Here is a 20,126-nt window from a genome sequence, read left to right on the forward strand (position 1 = left end):
ATCCTGCGCTTGACTACCTTAGCTACCTCAGTACAAAGTTGCAACAGATATTGAGACTTCTTTTTCAAAAAGAATAATCTTGCATAATCTTTTATTTTTCAGAAGCTTCAAATCTGTAAAAGATTTCTGCAATAATCCCATTACACTTAATACACTCAAAGCATGGAGGTCAGTTCAACGTTTTTTGGGAAGGTTCCAAACTGACCTCTGCTCTTACCCCGATTCTTAACAACCCAGATGTTGGACCAGGATTGCTGGATGCTGGCTTTGCCTAAACCCTTATTAAACCAAATGTTAGACTAAATAATTTATTCACTGATAAGATGTTATTGTAATTGAGCAGATGAGAAATATTGACTCCCAAAGCAGGACTTTTTCTGCTTTCTACAAGTTGGACATTATATTTTGAAGAGCACCATCTTGATTGGCAACCCTGATGTGTCTGTCATTGAAATAATGTTTTTTTTTCTTACAAAGGAAAATGTCTGTAAGTATATTTTATGATGCTTTAAGGTCCTTTTCTACTGTTGACACACAGGGGGTCAAGCGAGTGCGGGAGAAAGAATTGTCTGCTACTATTGACGAGGTGACGTGGGAGGACATTTGGTGATATGCAAAAACAATATCTGTAATCGTACTAGAGCAATCCAATTAAGAATAGTACAAAGACTGCATAGATCCCAGAATCACAGACATGCTTTTAGCCCCTCTTCCTCTTCTCATCAGTGTCTTAAATGCAAAACTGATACAGGCACCCTAACACATTGTTTATGGTCATGTTCCAAATTACAAAGGTACTGGTCTGTTCTTCAAGAAATCCTAGGGCCGACCTAGAATTGGACCCAGTTTCTTTGCTGTTAGGTCTCCCTAGTAGGCATGTTACTTCTGTGGGTAAGAGGAGGCTTTACAACATCCTTACCTTCGCAGCGAAGAAAAAACATCCTCTTACTGTTGATTAGTGACAAGGTCTCTTCTATTAAAGATTGGCGTAAGATAATATTTGAATGGGCTCCATTTTAATATTTGACTTGTACATTACATTCTAAAATAGACAAGTTCTACAAAGTTTGGGGACATTATTTTATTTACCTAGAACCTGATTTATCAGCTATTATGCTGCAAGGATTTTCTTAGAATGGTGGTTGTTTACATGTCTCAGGATTACACTGTACGTTCCATGTATTTCACATAATTCCTTTATTTAAAAATGTGTGTTTAATTTCTGTCTGTTTGTTAATTTAATTTTTGTTCTTTGTTATTTTAATTTTATCTTTGTTACTGTATCTCTTAATGTGGGAGAAAATTGCGAAATTCCAATAAAAATACTATTCCAACAATTACTGTAAAAAATGTACATGCACAATGTAATCATGTATGTCAAAATGTGTCAAGTATGTAAGTTGAAAACACTGTATGTTAAAAACACTGTGTGTGTGTGTGTGTGTGTGTGTGTGTGTGTGTGTGTGTGTGTGTGTGGGTGTGTGTGTGTGATTATCCCCATTGCTTAATTGGCTAAACGGGAAGGTCGGAACAAAAAGTGAACGTGAGAGGGCGGTGACCTCGGGAGTGCTGAGGTACCGGAACGCATGAGAAAACAAAATCACCTTTATAATAAAGCATTGCATGCATATCATCACATTTGCGTAGTGACATAGAGCAGTAGAGTAGAGGCACTTACAGAAGTTGCAAGCATGGGGAACATTTTTATTAGCCTACGGTCTGGGAAAATGTTGGCTTTTATAAACGCATTTCATGCAATTCTACGTCATTTTACATGACTGGAGACAATGGCAGAATATTTTTTAATACCGCAAAAATTATCCAAATGGCAGACTACATTGACTGACAAACTGAGAATTTGAGATCAATAAAAAACACCTTGTCTTGAATCCATCAATGGCCTAGGCCTAGCTGTGTGGAGACACATAGCATAGACTCTTCTCTTTTCAGCAGTAGCCATTTGCTTTCTAACCTGTGTTATCCCTCGATTGGATTCAATGGTGATTTTAGCATGTACAGCGTATTCGGAAAGTATTCAGACCCCATGACTTTTCCCACATTTTGTTACAGCCTTATTCTAAAATTGATTAAATAAAACATTTGACTCATCAATCTACACACAATAACCCATAATGACAAAACAAAAACTGTTTTTTTCTGCAAATGTATTAAAAATAAAAAATATGTCATCAGAACCTTTGCTATAAGACTCTAAATTGAGCTCAGGTGCATCCTGGTTACATTGATCATCCTTGAGATGTTTCTACAAATTGATTGGAGTTCACCTGTGGTAAATTCAATTGATTGGACTTGATTTAGAAAGGACACACCTGTCTATATAAGGTCCCACAGTTGACAGTGCATGTCAGAGTGAATACCAAGCCATGAGGTCGAAGGAATTGTCCGTAGAGCTCCGAGACAGGATTGTGTCGAGGCACAGATCTGGGGAAGGGTACCAAAAAATGTCTGCAGCATTGAAGGTCTCCAAGAACACAGTGGCCTCCATCATTCTTAAATGGAAGAAGTTTGGAACCACTAAGACTCTTCCTAGAGCTGGCCACCCGGCCAAACTGAGCAATTTTGGCCGGGTCAGGGAGGTGACCAAGAATCCGATGGTCACTCTGACAGAGCTCCAGAGTTCCTCTGTGGAGATGGGAGAATCTTCGAGATGGACAACCAACTCTGCAGTGCTCCACCAAACAGGTCGTTATGGTAGAGTGGCCAGATGGAAGCCACTTCTCAGTAAAAAGCACATGACAGCCCGCTTGGAGTTTGCCAAAAGCCACCTAAAGAAACAAGATTCTCTGGTCTGATGAATCCAAGATTGAACTCTTTGACCTGAATGTCAAGCGTCACGTCTGGAAGAAACCTGTCACCATCCCTATGGTGAAGCATGGGGGTGGCAGCATCATGCTGTGGGGATGTTTTTCAGTGGCAGGGACTAGGAGACTAGTCAGGATCGAGGGAAAGATGAATGGAGCAAAGTACAGAGAGACCCTTGATGAAAACCTGTTCCAGAGAGCTCATGACCTCAAACTGGGGCTAAGGTTCACCATCCAATAGGACAATGTCCCTAAGCACATAGCCAAGACAATGCAGGAGTGGCTTCGGGACAAGTCTCTGAATGTCCTTGAGTGGGCCAGCCAGAGCCTGGACTTGAACCCGATCGAACATCTCTGGAGAGACCTGAAAATGGCTGTGCAGCGACGCTCCCCATCCAACCTGACAGAGCTTGAGAGGATCTGCAGAGAAGCATGAGAGAAACTCCCCAAATACAGGTGTGCCAAGCTTGTAGCGTCATACCCAAGAAGACTTGAGGCTGTAATCGCTGCCAAAGGTGCTTCAACAAAGTACTCAGTAAAGGGTCTGAATACTTGTGTAAATGGGATATTTCAGTTTTATGTTTTTTTATTAGTCATTAAGGGGTATTCTGTGTAGATAGATTAATGAAGGAAAATAACAATTTAATACATTTTAGAATACGGCTGTAATGTTACAAAATGTGGAAAAATCTTGGAGGGGCAAACTTCCATTCAATTTCTTTTTATACATGCCAGCAAAGTCACTGCACAACACAACACTAAACAATACATTAATTGCACTATAACAGTGAAAAACGGTGCCCACAAGCTGTTAGGGTCTACATAAAGCTATCCCAACAGCAGAGTCCCATCAGCAGTCCCAACACCTTACCACTGTTTTAGCTGCCTTGTCTGGCAGCGAAACATTTAATTCAGCCTTATTTACTGCCTTTTTAAAAAATGTCTGACTTGCTTAAACAAATGTGGTTTCTACTGAGAATTGAGATGTACAAACTATGGCATAAGGGGACGACGAGCGGATAAAAGGCAATCTGTAATTTCGATTAAGACATTAATGAGTGAGCTAGGACGGACGTAGTCAATATAACTATTTGTTCAGCACTTTTGAAATGTACAGCGACAGACTTCAGAGCATGGGCGGTTCTTACAGTGTTCTCTGTACGCCAAGTCAGAACCGTAGGATAAATAAAGGGGGCATATAAGCAAACAATGAAAGCTCTTACAGAATCCGATGATGATATTTCTCTAAAACAGGCTATAGGCTACATGTGCTCCACCAAGTCAGAAGAACAGTAGGCTAAATTATGAGGGGTAGGCACATAGGCTACGAACAGCTTACTACACAACATACACTTAGTATTACTTTCTTTGCTACAGTATATAATTTACATAATTTATGCCGCATCATACAATACATCTTTGGACTCACCTTGTTGTGCTGTGCTCACTTGAACAGGAAGGTGGTGCGGCGGTCCTTCAGTCCAAACTTTGTCATCAAAGTCTAGCATTCTCTGAATTTTTGGTGTTTTCAAGACAACTGGGAACTTGGAAAAACAATATTGAATCATGATGTTAGTGATCCTGTACACCCGCACATTGACTCGGTACCGGTACCCCCTGTGTATAGCCTTGTAATTGTTATTTCATTGTTGCTCTTTTATTTTTTACTTTAGTTTATTTAGTAACAATTTTTTTCTTAACTCTTATTTTTCGAAAAAATGCATTGTTGGTTAAGGACTTGTAAGTAAGCATTTCACGGTAAGGTCTACACCTGTTGTATTTGATGCATGTGACAAATACAATTTGATTTGAGGTCGGAGCTCTAGAAAGAGGCCCAGATCCCGACTTGGAATTGCAAGTTGGATCACCGTTCAAAATGTATTTTCCCAGTCGGAGCTAGTTTTTTTTCCAATTTCATAGCTGTCATGAACTCAACTGAAGTCAGATTTCCCAGAGTTTCCAGTTGTTTTGAAAGCGGCAGAAGTCATGCTGGAATGACAGCACGGCCAACGTTGAATGTTTATCCTTTTAAGCTTGGAAAATAGACCCTTAAGTGCTCCCGAGTGACGCAGTGGTCTAAGGCATCTCAGTGCAAGATGCGTCACTACAGTCCCTGGTTGAAATCCAGGCTGTATCACATCTGGCCGTGATTGGGAGTCCCATAGGGCAGCGCCCAATTGGCCCAGCATCGTCCGGGATTGGCCTGGATAGGCCATCATTATAAATAATAATTTGTTCTTAATTGACTTGCCTAGTTAAATAAAGGTTCAATAAAAATGAAATACTAATAATAATTAAACCCGGACTTGGACCAAACATCCAATCCACTGAATAGCAGGCTAGTGATTGCTTTGCAATGCTTGCAGTTGGCCACAGATTCCTTCCAAACCACTCATTGTTGAATTTGCGATTTCTAACTTGTTGTGTAATGTTTATGTCCAATGGCCGATGAGCACCGATACGTTTTATCTATAATTTATCTTCATAATTTCTCGGGGTTGAAAAGGATTTGCCAGTAGATTCATGATGATGACTGCTAGCTAAGATTTTGAAAGTATGACATGACATGATCAGTCCAATCAAAGCTACTGTACATATTACGTGATTTGATGTCATTTTATCTGTGGCCAATGACCTTGAGCCTTCTTGTATGGGCACTTCTAATGTAACTCTATGGCAGCACCCAAGGGGCTTAAATGTTCGAGCTCTCCATGTTGATTTTGTGGTGATATAGTGTCCCCATGAGTGACAGAACACTGAGCCAATCACGGTGCAACTAGAGAACATAGCCAACCCCTACGCTCCGTATTTCCCTTCCAACCCCACCATCACAGAAAGCACTGAGCTAGGCTGAAACGCCTGCATTTTTGAGCTGCCTTACTCAAGAAAGCAAACATTAAACCATGTTTGTATGTGGCTTTATTAACTAAATTATGTTTAGTTTATTTTTTATTTTTTTACATTGTTTTCAAACTGGTATGTGACACGTATTAATGGAAAATGAATATGCTTTTTAAATTTTTTTATGAATGATTGGTCGCCACTGATTGTATTAGAAATATTGCGAAAAACCTTTTTTGTTGTTGTTTTTCTACTGACAGATATGCAGCGCGTTCCCGACTGTAGGCTACAATCAACAGCTAGGCAATAAAAAAAAGAAGCGATTGATCCTCTGTGGCTAAATTATAGGCCTTCTCATGGTGTAGTAGGTTATTTTGAATGTTTTCATTTATTTCTGAACAAAGCAGTACTTCTATCATTTTGGGAAATGTATATAAATTCATCAGGGGTGCTGCTGTTTAGGCCCTGGCTGAAAATCTACTTTATCACGTTACGTTTTTTGTGGGGGCAGGAGAATTAACGAAGAGGCAACTCAAATTCACTTTGATCGCTTTTATTAGAATTTTTACATTGCAAAAAGTGAAAATAAATGTTCATGCCACGAGTGTTATGGGATATGGCCAAATACACTACAGGGCAACACCTACTCATTCAAGGGTTTATCTTTATTTTTTATTATTTTCTACATTGTATAATAATAGTGAAGACAATCAAAACTATGAAATAACACATCATGTAGTAACCAAAAAAGTGTTAAACAAATCAAAATATATTTTACCCACCCTTTGCCTTGATGGCAGCTTTGCACACGCTTGGCATTCTCTCAACCAGCTTCATGAGGTAGTCACCTGGAATGCATTTCAATTAACAGCTGTGCCTTGTTAAAAGTTAAATAGTGGAATTTCTTTCCATCGTAATGCGTTTGAGCCAATCAGTTGTGTTGTGATAAGGTAGGGGGGTATACTGAAGATAGCACTATTTGGTAAAAGACCAAGTCCATATTATGGCAAAAACAGCTCAAATAAATAGAGAGAAGTGACAGTCCATCATTACTTTAAGACTTGAAGGTCAGTCAATCTGGAAAATTTCAAGAACTTTGAAAGTTTCTTAAAGTGCTGTCGCAAAAACCATCAAGCGCTATGATGAAACTGGCTCTCATGAGCACCGCCACAGGAAAGGAAGACCCAGAGTTACCTCTGCTGCAGAGGATAAGTTCAGTAGAGTTACCAGCCTCAGAAATTGCAGCCCAAATAAATGCTTCACAGAGTTCAAGTAACAGACACATCTCAATATCAACTGTTCAGAGGAGACGATGTGAATCAGGCCTTCATGGTCGAATTGCTGCAAAGAAACCACTACTAAAGGACACCTATAATAAGAAGAGACTTGCTTGGGCAAAGAAACACGAGCAATGGACATTAGATTGGTGTAAATTTGTTCTTTGGTCTGGAGTCCAAATGGGAGATTTTTGGTTCCAACCGCTGTGTCTTTGTGAGATGCTGTGTGGGTGAACGGATGATCTCTGCATGTATGATTCCCACCGTGAAGCATGGAGGAGGGGGTGTGATGGTGTGGGGGTGCTTTGCTGCTGGAACTGTCTGATTTGTTTAGAATTCAAGGCACACTTAACCAGCATGGCTACCACAGCATTCTGCAGCGATATGACATCCCATCTGGTTTGTGCTTAGTGGGATTATCATTTGTTTTTTGACAGGACAATGACCCAACACACCTAAAGCTGTGTAAGGGCTATTTGACCAAGAAGGAGAGTGAGGGAGTGCTGCATCAGATGACCTGGCCTCCACAATTTCTGACCTCAACCCAATTGAGATGGTTAGGGATGAGTTGGAATGCAGAGTGAAGGAAAAGCAGCCAACAAGTGCTCAGCATATGTGGGAACTCCTTCAAGACTGTTGGAAAAGCATTCCAGGTGAATCTGGTTGAGAGAATGCAAAGAGTGTGCAAAGATGTCATCAAGGCAAAGGGTGGCTATTTGAAGAATCTCAAATATAACACTTTTTTGGTTACTACATGATTCCATATGTGTTATTTCATAGTTTTGATGTCTCCACTATTATTCTACAATGTAGAAAATCAGGGGACGTCCTGACAACTGACAACTGATGCACAAATGTTTTTGTGAAGTTCCCATGAAACGTGTCTAGAACTTTAATATTTTACATTCTGAGAACATGGCAACCATGTTCTATGTACACTATATATACAAAAGTATGTGGACATCCCTTCAAATTAGTGGACTCGGCTATTTCAGCCACACCCATTTCTGTCAGATATATAAAATTGGGCACACTGCTATGCAATCTCCAAGCTCCGTGACTTTCAAAGTGGCACCTTCATAGGATGTCACCTTTCCAACAAGTCCGTTCGTCCAATTGCTGCCCTGCTAAAGCTGCCCCGGTCAACTGTAAGTGCTGTTATTGTGAAGTGGAATAAACAAGGAGCAACAACGGCTCAGCAACAAAGTGATAGGCCACACAAGCTCACAGAACGGGATCGGCGAGTGCTGAAGTGCGTAGTGCGTCTCTCAGATGAAACACTCACTACCAAGTTCCAAACTGCCTCTGGAAGCAACGTCAGCACAAGAACTGTTCGTTGAGAGCTTCATGAATTGGGTTTCCATGGCCACAAGTCTAAGATCACCATGCGCAATGCCAAGTGTCGGCTGGAGTGGTGTAAAGCTCACCACCATTGGACTCTGGAGCAGTGGAAATGTGTTCTCTGGAGTGATGAATCACGCTTCACCAACTGGCAGTTGGGTGAATCTGGGTTTGGCGGAATCTGGGTTTGGCGGATGCCAGGAGAACACTGCCTGCCCCAATTTGCCACCTGTAAAGTTTGGTGGAGGAGGAATAATGGTTTGTGGCTGTTTTTCATGGTTCGGGCTAGGCCCCTTAGTCCCAGTGAAGGAAAATCTTAACGCTACAGCATACAATTAGATTCTAGACGATTCTGTGCTTCCAACTTTGTGGCAACAGTTTGGGGAAGGCCCTTTCCTGTTCCAGGATTACAATGCCCCCGTGCACAAAGTGAGGTCCATATAGAAATGGTTTGTCGAGATCGGTGTGGAAGAACTTGACTGGCCTGCACAGAGCCCTGACTTCAACCCCATCAAACACCTTTGGGATGAATTGGAACGCTGACTGTGAGCCAGGCCTAATTGCCCAACATCAGTGTCCGACCTCACTAATGCTCTTTTGGCTGAATGGAAGCAAGTCCCCGCAGCAATGTTCCAACATCTAGTGGAAAGCCTTCCCAAAAGAGAGGAGGCTGTTTATAGCAGCAAAGGGGGGACCAACTCCATATTAATGCCCATGATTTTGGAATGAGATGTTCGACAAGCAGGTGTCCACATACTTTAGTAGTGTATGTTTGTGACGTTGATGGAATATTCTCCTAACACTTAGAAAACTGGACACAGGAGTGTTCTTGCAACATCCCATAAAATGTCTACGACATTAATGTTGTTTATTCTGAGAACATTGTAACCACATTCTAGATAAGTTATATAGAAAGGTTCTCAGAAGGTTTTTGCTAACATAGATAGAATGTTCCCTTAACAATTGCTAAACTGGACACTCAAACATTAGGGGAACATTATGGGTAACATTACAAAAATGTTCTCTCTCCCTAGAATTCACAGGAAGTTGGTGGCACCTTGCGGAGGACGGGCTCATAGTAATGGCTGGAATGGAATTAATGGAATGGTATCGAGCTCATAAAACACATGGTTTCCATGTGTTTGATACCATTCCATTCACTCCATTCCAGCCATTATTATGAGGCGTCCGCCCTTCAGCAGCCTCCTGTGCTAGAATTGTTAGCTGGGTAGTGCCTGGTCCCAGGGTTTGCAGGCTTCTAGCAACCCTTTACTAACAGACTGGATTCAACAAATCTAGTAATCATCCACACCATGCTTAGCTGAATCAGGTATTCTAGTGCTGGTATGGATCAAAAGTTTAGGATCAAAATATTGGAGTTGTTGCCCATGCCTTCAGGAGATATATAGAGAGATTTAACAGAAGACTCTCTGTTTCCTTCTCTGTCTCCTGCAGGGGGAGTTGTTGAGCCCGTGTCGTTGTGACGGATCTGTGCGCTGTACCCACCAGCCCTGCCTCATCCGCTGGATCAGCGAGAGAGGCTCCTGGAGCTGTGAGCTCTGCTACTTCAAGTACCAGGTCCTGGCCATCAGCACCAAGAACCCACTGCAGGTACAGTGTGTGTCTGTGTGTGTATGCGTGTGTGCTTGCGTGTTTTTGTGTGTCTACAAGTACTGCCCCGTACCTCAGGAGATCCATATCAAATCTAATGTTTTGTGTGTCTACAAGTACTGCCCCGTACCTCAGGAGATCCCATATCAAATCTAATGTTTTTGTGTGTCTACAAGTACTGCCCCGTACTCAGGAGTTCCATATCAAATCTAATGTTTTGTGTGTCTACAAGTACTGCCCGTACCTCAGGAGTTCCATATCAAATCTAATGTTTTGTGTGTCTACAAGTACTGCCCCGTACCTCAGGAGTTCCATATCAAATCTAATGTTTTTGTGTGTCTACAAGTACTGCCCCGTACCTCAGGAGTTCCATATCAAATCTAATGTTTTGTGTGTCTACAAGTACTGCCCCGTACCTCAGGAGTTCCATATCAAATCTAATGTTTTGTGTGTCTACAAGTACTGCCCCGTACCTCAGGAGTTCCATATCAAATCTAATGTGTGGGTGTGTCTACAAGTACTGCCCCGGTACCTCAGGAGTTCCATATCAAATCTAATGTTTTGTGTGTCTACAAGTACTGCCCCGTACCTCAGGAGTTCCATATCAAATCTAATGTTTTGTGTGGATGCTAAGCATAACGTCCCACTCGAATCCTCCCAAAATACTTACAAATATAACAAAACAAATCTTCTTGCCTGTTGCTGCATGACATCAGTGCACAGATAATTATCTCCACCAAAAAGACACACATTGATCCGCCGCCTCCCCTCTCTCTCTCCAACCCCCCTCTCTTTGTCTCTCTCCTTGTCCCTTTATCTCTCTCTCTCTCTCTCTCCCCCTCCACCCCATCCCCTCTCTCTCTCCCTCAACCTCCCCCTCACTCTCTCCAGTGGCAAGCCATCTCTCTGACGGTGATAGAGAAGGTGCAGATAGCAGCCATTATACTGGGTTCTCTGTTCCTCATCGCCAGCATCTCCTGGCTGGTGTGGTCGTCCTTCAGCCCCTCGGCCAAGTGGCAGCGCCAGGACCTGCTCTTCCAGATCTGCTATGGCATGTACGGCTTCATGGATATCGTTTGCATAGGTGAGCTAGACGGTTCTATGACGTAGACCTCACCGACATACTATAAAAGATAAACATATGGTTTTGTGATTGCAATTGCAGGTATGATGTGTAGAGTTGCGTATGAAAAGAAAGGAGAATACTTCCATGCTCCCAGAGTTTGAATGTAGGAATGGTGGTTGAAACTTCCAGTGTTCCAGTAAGACTTGAGGTGTGTGTGTTAGATAGTGTAAGTGAGTGAGAGCAATTTGTTTGTTTTGGTCTTTGTTTCTCAGAGAGGTCGTAGTCTGTGTGATATGTCTCAGCTGAAAATGTACAGCCACTTCTGAAGTGCCTTGAACATCCAGACTGTTTAAATATTTACAGCACACTTGTGCAAAGGTAGCCTATGATAATTTCGGCTTGAAAGTGTTTTTTTCTTACTTTCTCTCCCGTCTCTGTCTTTCTCTGTGTCCTTTCATCTGTTTCTCTCTTTGTCTGGCCATTCACATTCTGCAATCTTTCACCTCTCTCTGTCTGCTTGCCTCCCTCCATCTCTCTTCTATTCACCGTCTCTCTTTCTCCTACCACTTGTATCACTCATGCTTCTCTCACTTTCATACCTGTGCTCTCTTTCTTCTCCCTCTTTCTCTCACTCTCTCTCTTACTCCTCCCTAATTTTCATGTCTGTCTGGATTCTCTCTCCAGGCCTTATAATCCACGAGGGATCGTCAGTATACCGGATCTTTAAGCGCTGGCAGGCAGTGAACCAGCAGTGGAAAGTACTGAACTATGAGAAAGCCAAGGACCTGGGCGACCCCATCAGCTCCAGCGGCAAGTGTGGGGGGCGTGGGGGTCGAAACCCTCCCCACGAAACCCTCCCCACGGCTGACAGGGTGGGCCGGACAGGCCAGCATGTTAGGACTATTCTCAACCACCACTGTGGCTACACCATCCTGCACATCCTCAGCCAGCTGAGGCCCAGCAACCCTCGCATCAGAGCCACATCCAACCGCGAGGTGGTCATGAGGGTCACCACCGTATGAGACCTGACCCCACGGGGGGGGGGGGTGACAAACACAAGGGCGTGGATGCAGACATCCTGCTCCTGATAAACCCACCCTAGGGACACGAGGGGAGGGAGAGCAGCACAGTTAAAGTTACAGTCACAGACAGTAGGACAAAATCATTAATAAAAAATTAAGAAATAAAAAAGAAACAGCTTCGATTTTTAAAAAACGTTGGAGGACTTTCTTTCACCAGCTGAATTACATAAAGCATTGTCATTATTCCTGTTCGTCTGTTTTCTAAGGAAAAACTGCAAGTATTGCTATTGATTTAGATGTTATAATCGAGAGCAGGTTAAGGAGGAAAAATGGAAAGGGACAATTTCTTACATCTGCCCCCACCAAACCCATACCACCAATGATGACTTACATCTCCTCCCCCTCCTCAACCCCCTCTCTCTCTCTTCAAGGTGTCTGTGACAGACATTCTCTGTCCACCTGTAACACCTGAACTGTCCCTGTGGTGCAAAGCATACCGGAAACCACCTAAAGAATGAGCAAAAAAATGCAATAAAACAGTTAAAAGAGATATGATTGACATAACAAAATAAATGATATTCCAACATTACAATTCATCTTCTGCAATAAAGAAACATGTACATGTCATGGTGAACCCCTATGTGATGTCACAGCTTTATTGTACACAATGTTTGATATAATTATTGTATGTTGTTCTGTTTTCTTAATTTACTGTGTGAAGTTGTGTGATTGGTACCTGGGAATATTTGAGTATTTGTTGAGGTTAACAATACAAGCTAGGTAAATATCAATAATTAGAGTTGATCAACTGGAACAGATTAGTTTTTTTTTTCATGGTTTGAAATATAGCCCTGGCAATGCTGAGAAAATGTTCTTGACAGCGCTACAAACGGCTATATCAGACCACTAATACAGGACTTTTAAAGGCCTAGTGCACTCATCATTCTTTTTATTTTTTATTTTCGATTTTTCAGGGGGTTCTGCAGCACCTTCAGCACCCTTACTTCCCGGGGCTATGTGCTTACCTCCATCAACTGGAATTGACATGGAATCAGAGCCCCATCTGCAAATGGGTATGGTAAGTATTCAAGTGCAGAATGGTGTGCATGATATTATGGCCTTTCACAACAGAAATGTTGATGCTTTGTTAACCCTCTATTACCACATTGTCTGGAGTCTGACTGTAGTTTACAGAATGCTGGACAATGCTATGCCAGGCCTACGCGTTAGAGTGGACCACTTATACCCTCTGTGTTTGTGAAAAACAATTATTTTGAAATGGTTTCAAATGATGGCCATAAATCAATTCAGTAAATGTGGAGTAGGGCAACAGATGGCGACAAAATGACCAATATAAAACATTGATGGTCTGAATAAATTCTCTATAGGCAGCAATACGTATTTTGATTCCGTTAATATAATTAAAGGTGAAAAATGCAGAAATCGCGGACCTGGTTGCTAAAATGTTTATGGTTCGCCTAATTTCAGTTTAAGTGACAAACAAGCAATGTGTAGAGAATCATTGTACCATCTAAACCGCTGTGGATTATCTTTTCAATAATATTGTATTTTCAGCTGTTTGAAGCTGGGGCGGCAGGTAGCCTAGCTGTTAAGTGCATTGGTCCAGTAAGTGACAAGTCACTGGGTCGATTCTCTGAGCCAACTAGGTGATAAATCTGTCGATGTGCCTTTGAGCAAGACACTTAACTCTAATTGCTCCTGTATTTCGCTCTGGATACGAGTGTCTGCTAAATGAATAAAATGTAAATATTTGTATTTATTATGGATCTCCATTAGCTGCTATCAAGGCAGAAGATACTATTCCTGGGGTCCAGCAACATTAAGGCAGTTATAAACAATTAAAAACATTTTGCAACAAATTAAGTGTGTTCCCTCAGGCCACTACTCATCTAGAAAACAAAATCCATGTATACGTGTGTGTATAGTGTGTATGTTATCATGTGTGTGTCTGTGCCTGTGTGTGTGTGTTTCTTCACAGTCTCCGCTATTTCATAAGGTATATTTTTATCTGTTGTTTTATCTGATTGTAATGTTTGCATGAGTTACTTGATGTGGAACAGAGTTTCATGTAGTCATTGCTCTATGTAGTTCTGTGTGCCTCCTATAGTCTGTTCTGGACTTGGGGATTGTGAAGAGACCTCTGTTGGCATGTCTTGTGGGGTATGCATGTGTAACAGTATAACTTTAGACCGTCCCCTCGCCCCGACCCGGGCGCGAACCAGGGACCCAGGGACCCCACATCAACAACTGACACCCACGAAGCGTCGTTACCCATCGCTCCACAAAAGCCGCGGCCCTTGCAGAGCAAGGGGAAACCCTACTTCAAGTCTCAGAGCAAGTGACGTAACCGATTGAAACGCTATTAGCGCGTCCCCGCTAACTAGCTAGCCATTTCACATCCGTTACACTCACCACCCTTCCTCCTTTTCCGCAGCAACCAGTGATCCGGGTCAACAGCATCAATGTAACAGTATAACTTTAAACCGTCCCCTCGCCCCGACACGGGCGCGAACCAGGGACCTTCTGCACACATCAACAACGGTCGGCCACAAAGCATCGTTATCCATCGCTCCACAAAAGTCGCGGCCCTTGCAGAGCAAGGGGAAACCCTACTTCAAGTCTCAGAGCAAGTGACTTAACCAATTGAAACGCTATTAGCGCGTAACCGCTAACTACCTAGCCATTTCACATCCGTTACACATGAGTGTCTGAGCTTTGCGCTAGTAGTTTACACAGACAGCTCGGTGCATTCTACATGTCAATACTTATCACGAACACAAGTAGTGATGAAGTCAATCTCTCCTCTACTTTGAGCCAGGAGAGATTGACATGCTAATTATTAATGTTAGCTCTCCGTGTACATTTAAGCAGTAGCATGTAAATCTTGGTGGGGCAAAGAAAGAAAGTGGGATGCATGCCAGCAAAGCCAGTACACAACACAACACAACACTAAACAATACATTAATTCCACTATAACAGTGACAAACGGTGCCCACAAACGGCCTACATAAAGCTGTCCCAACAGCAGTCCCAACATCTTACCACTGCTACACTTGGCTTTCAGTGGAGCCAGTTCATTCAGCCTCATTTACTGCCTTTAAAGAAAAGCTGATATGGCTGACTTGCTTAAACAAATGTGGTATGTAATAACAATTGAGATGTAAAAACTATGGCATAAGGGGACGACAAGCAGATAAGAGGCAATCCGTAATTTCGATTAAGACATTAATGAGCGAGCTAGGACGGACGTAGTCAATATAACTATTTGTTTAGCACTTTTGACATGTACAGCGACAGAATTCAGAACATGGGCCGTTCTTACAGTGCTTTCCTTGTACACCAAGTCAGAACCATATGATAAATAAAGGGAGCATATAAGCAGACAATGAAAGCTCTTACAATATTCGATGATTACATTTCTATAAAATAGGTTATAGGCTACATGTGCACCACCAAGTCAGAACAGTAGGCGAAATTAAGAGGGGTAAAGAGACCAAATTATTAGGGTGAGGCTCATGGGCTACTAACATCTTACTACACAACATACACTTAGTATTTCTTTCTTAGCTACAGTATACATATCTCCCTGGCATATTACATCATTTATGCAGCAGCATACAATACATTTTTGGACTCACATTGTTGTGCTGTGCTCACATGAACAGGAAGGTGGTGCGGCGGTCCTTTGTGGGCAAATTTTGTCATCAAAGTCTGGCATTCTCTGGATGTATGCTGCTTTCAAAACAACTGGGAACTCAGAAAAAAACAAGGTTGAATCATGATGACGTCATTGATCTTCAGGTCGTAGATCTAGAAAGAGGCCGGATTTACAATTCCGAGTTGGATGACCGTTCAAAATGTATTTTCCCAGGCAGAGCTCCTTTATTCCCGACTTCCCAGTTGTCTTGAACTCACTGAAGGCAAGTTTTCGCAGTTCCAAGTTAACAGTTGTTTTGAGCACGGCACAAAACATGCTTCATTGACAGCATGGCCAAAGTTGAATGTTTATAATTTTAAAGTTGGAAAAGAGCCCCTTAATCCCAGATTTGGGACCACACACCCACTTCACTGGAAAACAGGCTAGTGATTGCTTTGTAATGCTTGCAGTTAATGTTAGCCACTGTCACTGATTCCTTCCAAACCACTCATTGTTGAATTTGTGATTTCCAAATTGTTGTGTAATGTTTATGTCCAATTGCCGATGAGCACCGAAACATTTTATCTATAATTTCTCTTCATAATTTCTCTTCATATGACAAGGATTAAAAAGGATTTGCCACTGGATTGTCGACTTGATTCATGATGATGACTGCTAGCTAAGATTTTGAAAGTATGATATTGACATGATCAGTTCAATCAAAGCTACTGTACATATTACGTGATTTGATGTCATTTTATCTGTGGCCAATGACCTTGAGCCTTCTTGGATGGACACTTCTAATGTAACTCTATGGCAGCAGCCAAGGGACTACATATTTCTAGCTCTCCCCTTTGACTTGGCGGTGACCTAGTGTCCCCATGAGTGACAGAACACTGAGCCAATCACGCTCTGTATTCTCTGCTGGCTTGCCCCACCACCACAGAAAGCACTGAGCTAGGCTGAAACACCTGCATTTTGGAGCTGCCTTACTCAAGAAAACAAAAAAGAGACCATGTTTGTATGCGGCTTTATTAACTCAGTGATATATATATTTTTACATTGTTTGCAAACTGATATGTGACACGTATTAATGCCAAAATAACATGCAAAACAGGCAAGCCTGTGCAAAAAAATGCCCTGAATGACGGGTTGCCACTGCATTTGAGGTCCAATTGTAATTTTTCCCTCTTTGTGGCACCTGACCACAAGACTGGACAAGGTATGACAAAACTATGACCTGTAGGACCTGCCTTGTTGATAGCGATGTTAAGAAAGCAGAGCAGCTCTTTATTATGGACAGACCTCTCCCCATCTTAGCTACTGTTGTATCAATATGTTTTAATCATGACAGTTCACAATCCAGGGTTACTCAATTTCCACATTATTCATTACAAGATTTACACTGAACAAAAATATAAACGCAACATGCAACAAATTCAAAGATTGTCTGATGATTAGCTGAGAGAAATCGATAATAAAAAGATTGTGGATTATGGCCTAATTTATTTATTTCATTTGACTGATTTCCTTATATGAACTGTAACTGTAATTTGTGTAAGTGCCCCCTACATGTTGAACGCACTTGCTGAAAGTCTGTTGTTAATTTGTTAATTTGTTTACTGTGAAGTAGCATTGTATCTGGTCAAACACTATTTTTCCCAAAAGTTTTCTAAGGGTTGGTAGCAGGCTGATTGGTCAGCTGTTTGAGCGGGTGCTTTGCTATTCTTGGGTAGCGGAATGACTTTTTCTTCCCATCGGGCCTGAGGGCACACACTTTCTAGTAGGTTTAGATTAAAGAAATGGCAAATAGGAGTGGCAATGTCATCCGCTATCATCATCAGTAATTTTCTATCCAAGTTGTCAGACCCAGGTGGCTTGTCATTGTTGATAGACAACAACAATGTTTTCACCTCTTACACACTCACTTTACGGAATTCAAAATTACAATGCTTGTGTTTCATTATTTGGTCAGTTATGCATGGAAGTGTAGGTTCAGTATGTTGTTGGTATGTCATGCCTACATTTGCTAATCTTGCCAAAGAAAAAATCATTAAATAGTTGGCAATATCAGTGGGTTTTGTGATGAATGAGCCATCTGATTTAATGAATGGAGCTGAGTTCGCCTTTCTGCCGAAAATTTCATTTTGCTGTTTACTATAGTTCTTTACATCATTTATCTTTGTTTCATAGTAAAGTTTCTTCTTCTTTTTGTTAAGTTTAGTCACATGATTTCTCAATTTACAGTACGTTTCCCAATCGGTTGTGCATCCAGACTTATTTGCCATTTATTTTCCCTCATCACTATCAACCATGCAATTGTTAAATTCTTCATCAATCCACAGGGATTTAACAGTTTTTACAGTCATTTTCTTAATGGGTGCATGCTTATTATACTGAACAAAAATATAAATGCAACTTGCAACAATTTCAAAGATTTTACTGCGTTACAGTTCATAGAAGGAAATCAGTCAATTTAAATACATTCTTTAGGCCATAATCTATGGATTTCACATGACTAGGAATACACATATGCATTTGTTGGTCACAGATATCTTTAAAAAAGGTAGGGATGTGAATCAGAAAACCAGTCAGTATCTGGTGTGACCATCATTTGCCTCATGCAGCTTGACACGTCTCCTTTGCATAGAGTTGATCAGGCTGTTGATTGTGGCCTTTGAATGTTGTCCCACTCCTCTTCAATGGCTGTGAGAACTTGCTGGATATTGCCGGGCATTGGAACATTGTCGTACACGTTGATCCAGAGCATCCCAAACGTGCTCAATGGGTAACATGTCTGGTGAGTATGCAGGCCATGGAAGAACTGCGACATATTCAGCTTCCAGGAATTGTGTACAGATCCTTGCGATATGGGGCTGTGCATTATCATGCTGAAACATAAGGTGATGGCGGCGCATGAATGGCACGACAATGGGCCTCAGGATCTCGTCACGGTATCTCTGTGCATTCAAATTGCCATCGATAAAATGCAGTTTTGTTTATTGTCCGTAGCTTATACCTTCCCATACCATAACCCCACCGCCCCAATGGGGCACTCTATTCACAATGTTGACATCAGCAAACCGCTCACCCACACAACGCAATACACGTGGTCTGCGGTTGTGAGGCCGGTTGGACATACTGCCAAATTCTCTAAAATGACGTTGGAGGCGGCTTATTGAACAGAAATTAACATTGAATTATCTGGCAACAGCTCTGGTGGATATTCCTGTATTCAGCATGCCAATTGCACCTCCCTCAAAACTTGAGACATCTGTGGCCTTGTGTTGTGTGACAAAACTGCACATTTTGGCTTTTTATTGTCCCCAGCACAAGGTGCACCTGTGTAATGAGCATGCTGTTTAATCAGCTTCTTGATATGCCACAGCTGTCATGTGGATGGATTATGTTGGCAAAGGAGAAATGCTCACTAACAGCAATATAAACAAGTTTGTGCACAAAATTAGAGAGAAATCAGCTTTTTGTGCGTATGGACAATTTCTGTGTTATTTTATTTCACCTCATGAAACATGGGACCAACACGTTACATGTTGCGTTTATATTTTTGTTCAGTGTAGTAACTGGAATAAGCAATTTCCTAAATGTGTCAAGTGCAGCGTCTGGTTGGTCTTCATTACACACCACAGACCAGCAAATATGCTTTATATCTTCAACACAGGAAGCACTACAAAACTTGTTGTATGACTTCTTATACACTATATTAAGCCCATCCTTCGGAACTTTGTTTTTTCTAGATATGGCTGATATATTATCACTACATCCGGTGGATTTGGATACTGCTTTAGAGTAGATATCTGTAGCATTAGTAAAGATGTGATCAATACTTGTGGATGATTTCATTCCTGTGCTGTTTGTAAATACCCTAGTAGATTGACTGATAACCTGAACCAGGTTACAGGCACTGGTTACAGTTTTTTTTAAATTATTGAGTGGGCAGCTTGACATTTCTCTTCTGAAGATGTTGAAACGATGTATTGCTACTACTGTATCATGAAAGGTATTTTTTAAGTGAGTTCCGGAGATAGTCAGTACATGTACAAAAGTAAAAGATGCCAAAACGAAACTTAAGAACGGAAAGCATAGAAAAAGCACACAAAACAAATATGAATTTGGTTGGGTCACCCAAAAAGTTAGATATTGTAGCTTTAAGACAGATCGAAAACAGAAACAGCATATCCTTAAAACTTCTTATGGCTGCAGTCCCGTTAACGGGATCAATATGACAACAGCCAGTCGAAGTGCAGGGCGCCAAATTCAAAAAACAGAAATCTCATAATTAAAATTCCTCAGACATTCATGTGTCTTATATCATTTTAAAGGTAATCTTGTTGTTAATCCCACCAAAGTGTCCGATTTCAAAWAGGCTTTTCAGCGAAAGCACTACAAACGATTATGTTAGGTCACCACAAAACCACAATAAMCARAGCCATTTTTTCCAGCTAAAGATAGCTTCACAAAAACCAGTAT

At 41.5% G+C, this 20,126-nt stretch overlaps 1 protein-coding gene across 1 annotated transcript in view; it reads left to right on the forward strand.

Moving 5' to 3' along the window:
• LOC111970191 (E3 ubiquitin-protein ligase MARCHF9-like) overlaps positions 1–12,620 on the forward strand; it is a 40,306-nt gene extending 27,686 nt beyond the window's left edge. The window contains exons 2-4 of the mRNA XM_023996779.1: positions 9,737–9,892; positions 10,784–10,976; positions 11,643–12,620. Of these exons, the coding sequence (XP_023852547.1) occupies positions 9,737–9,892; positions 10,784–10,976; positions 11,643–11,980 (687 nt within the window). The 3' untranslated portion in view covers positions 11,981–12,620. The remainder of the gene's footprint in view (positions 1–9,736; positions 9,893–10,783; positions 10,977–11,642) is intronic.
• The last annotated feature ends 7,506 nt before the right edge of the window (positions 12,621–20,126 follow it).

This window comes from Salvelinus sp. IW2-2015, linkage group LG11, assembly GCF_002910315.2.
Source record: "Salvelinus sp. IW2-2015 linkage group LG11, ASM291031v2, whole genome shotgun sequence".
NCBI classification, from domain to species: domain Eukaryota; kingdom Metazoa; phylum Chordata; class Actinopteri; order Salmoniformes; family Salmonidae; genus Salvelinus; species Salvelinus sp. IW2-2015.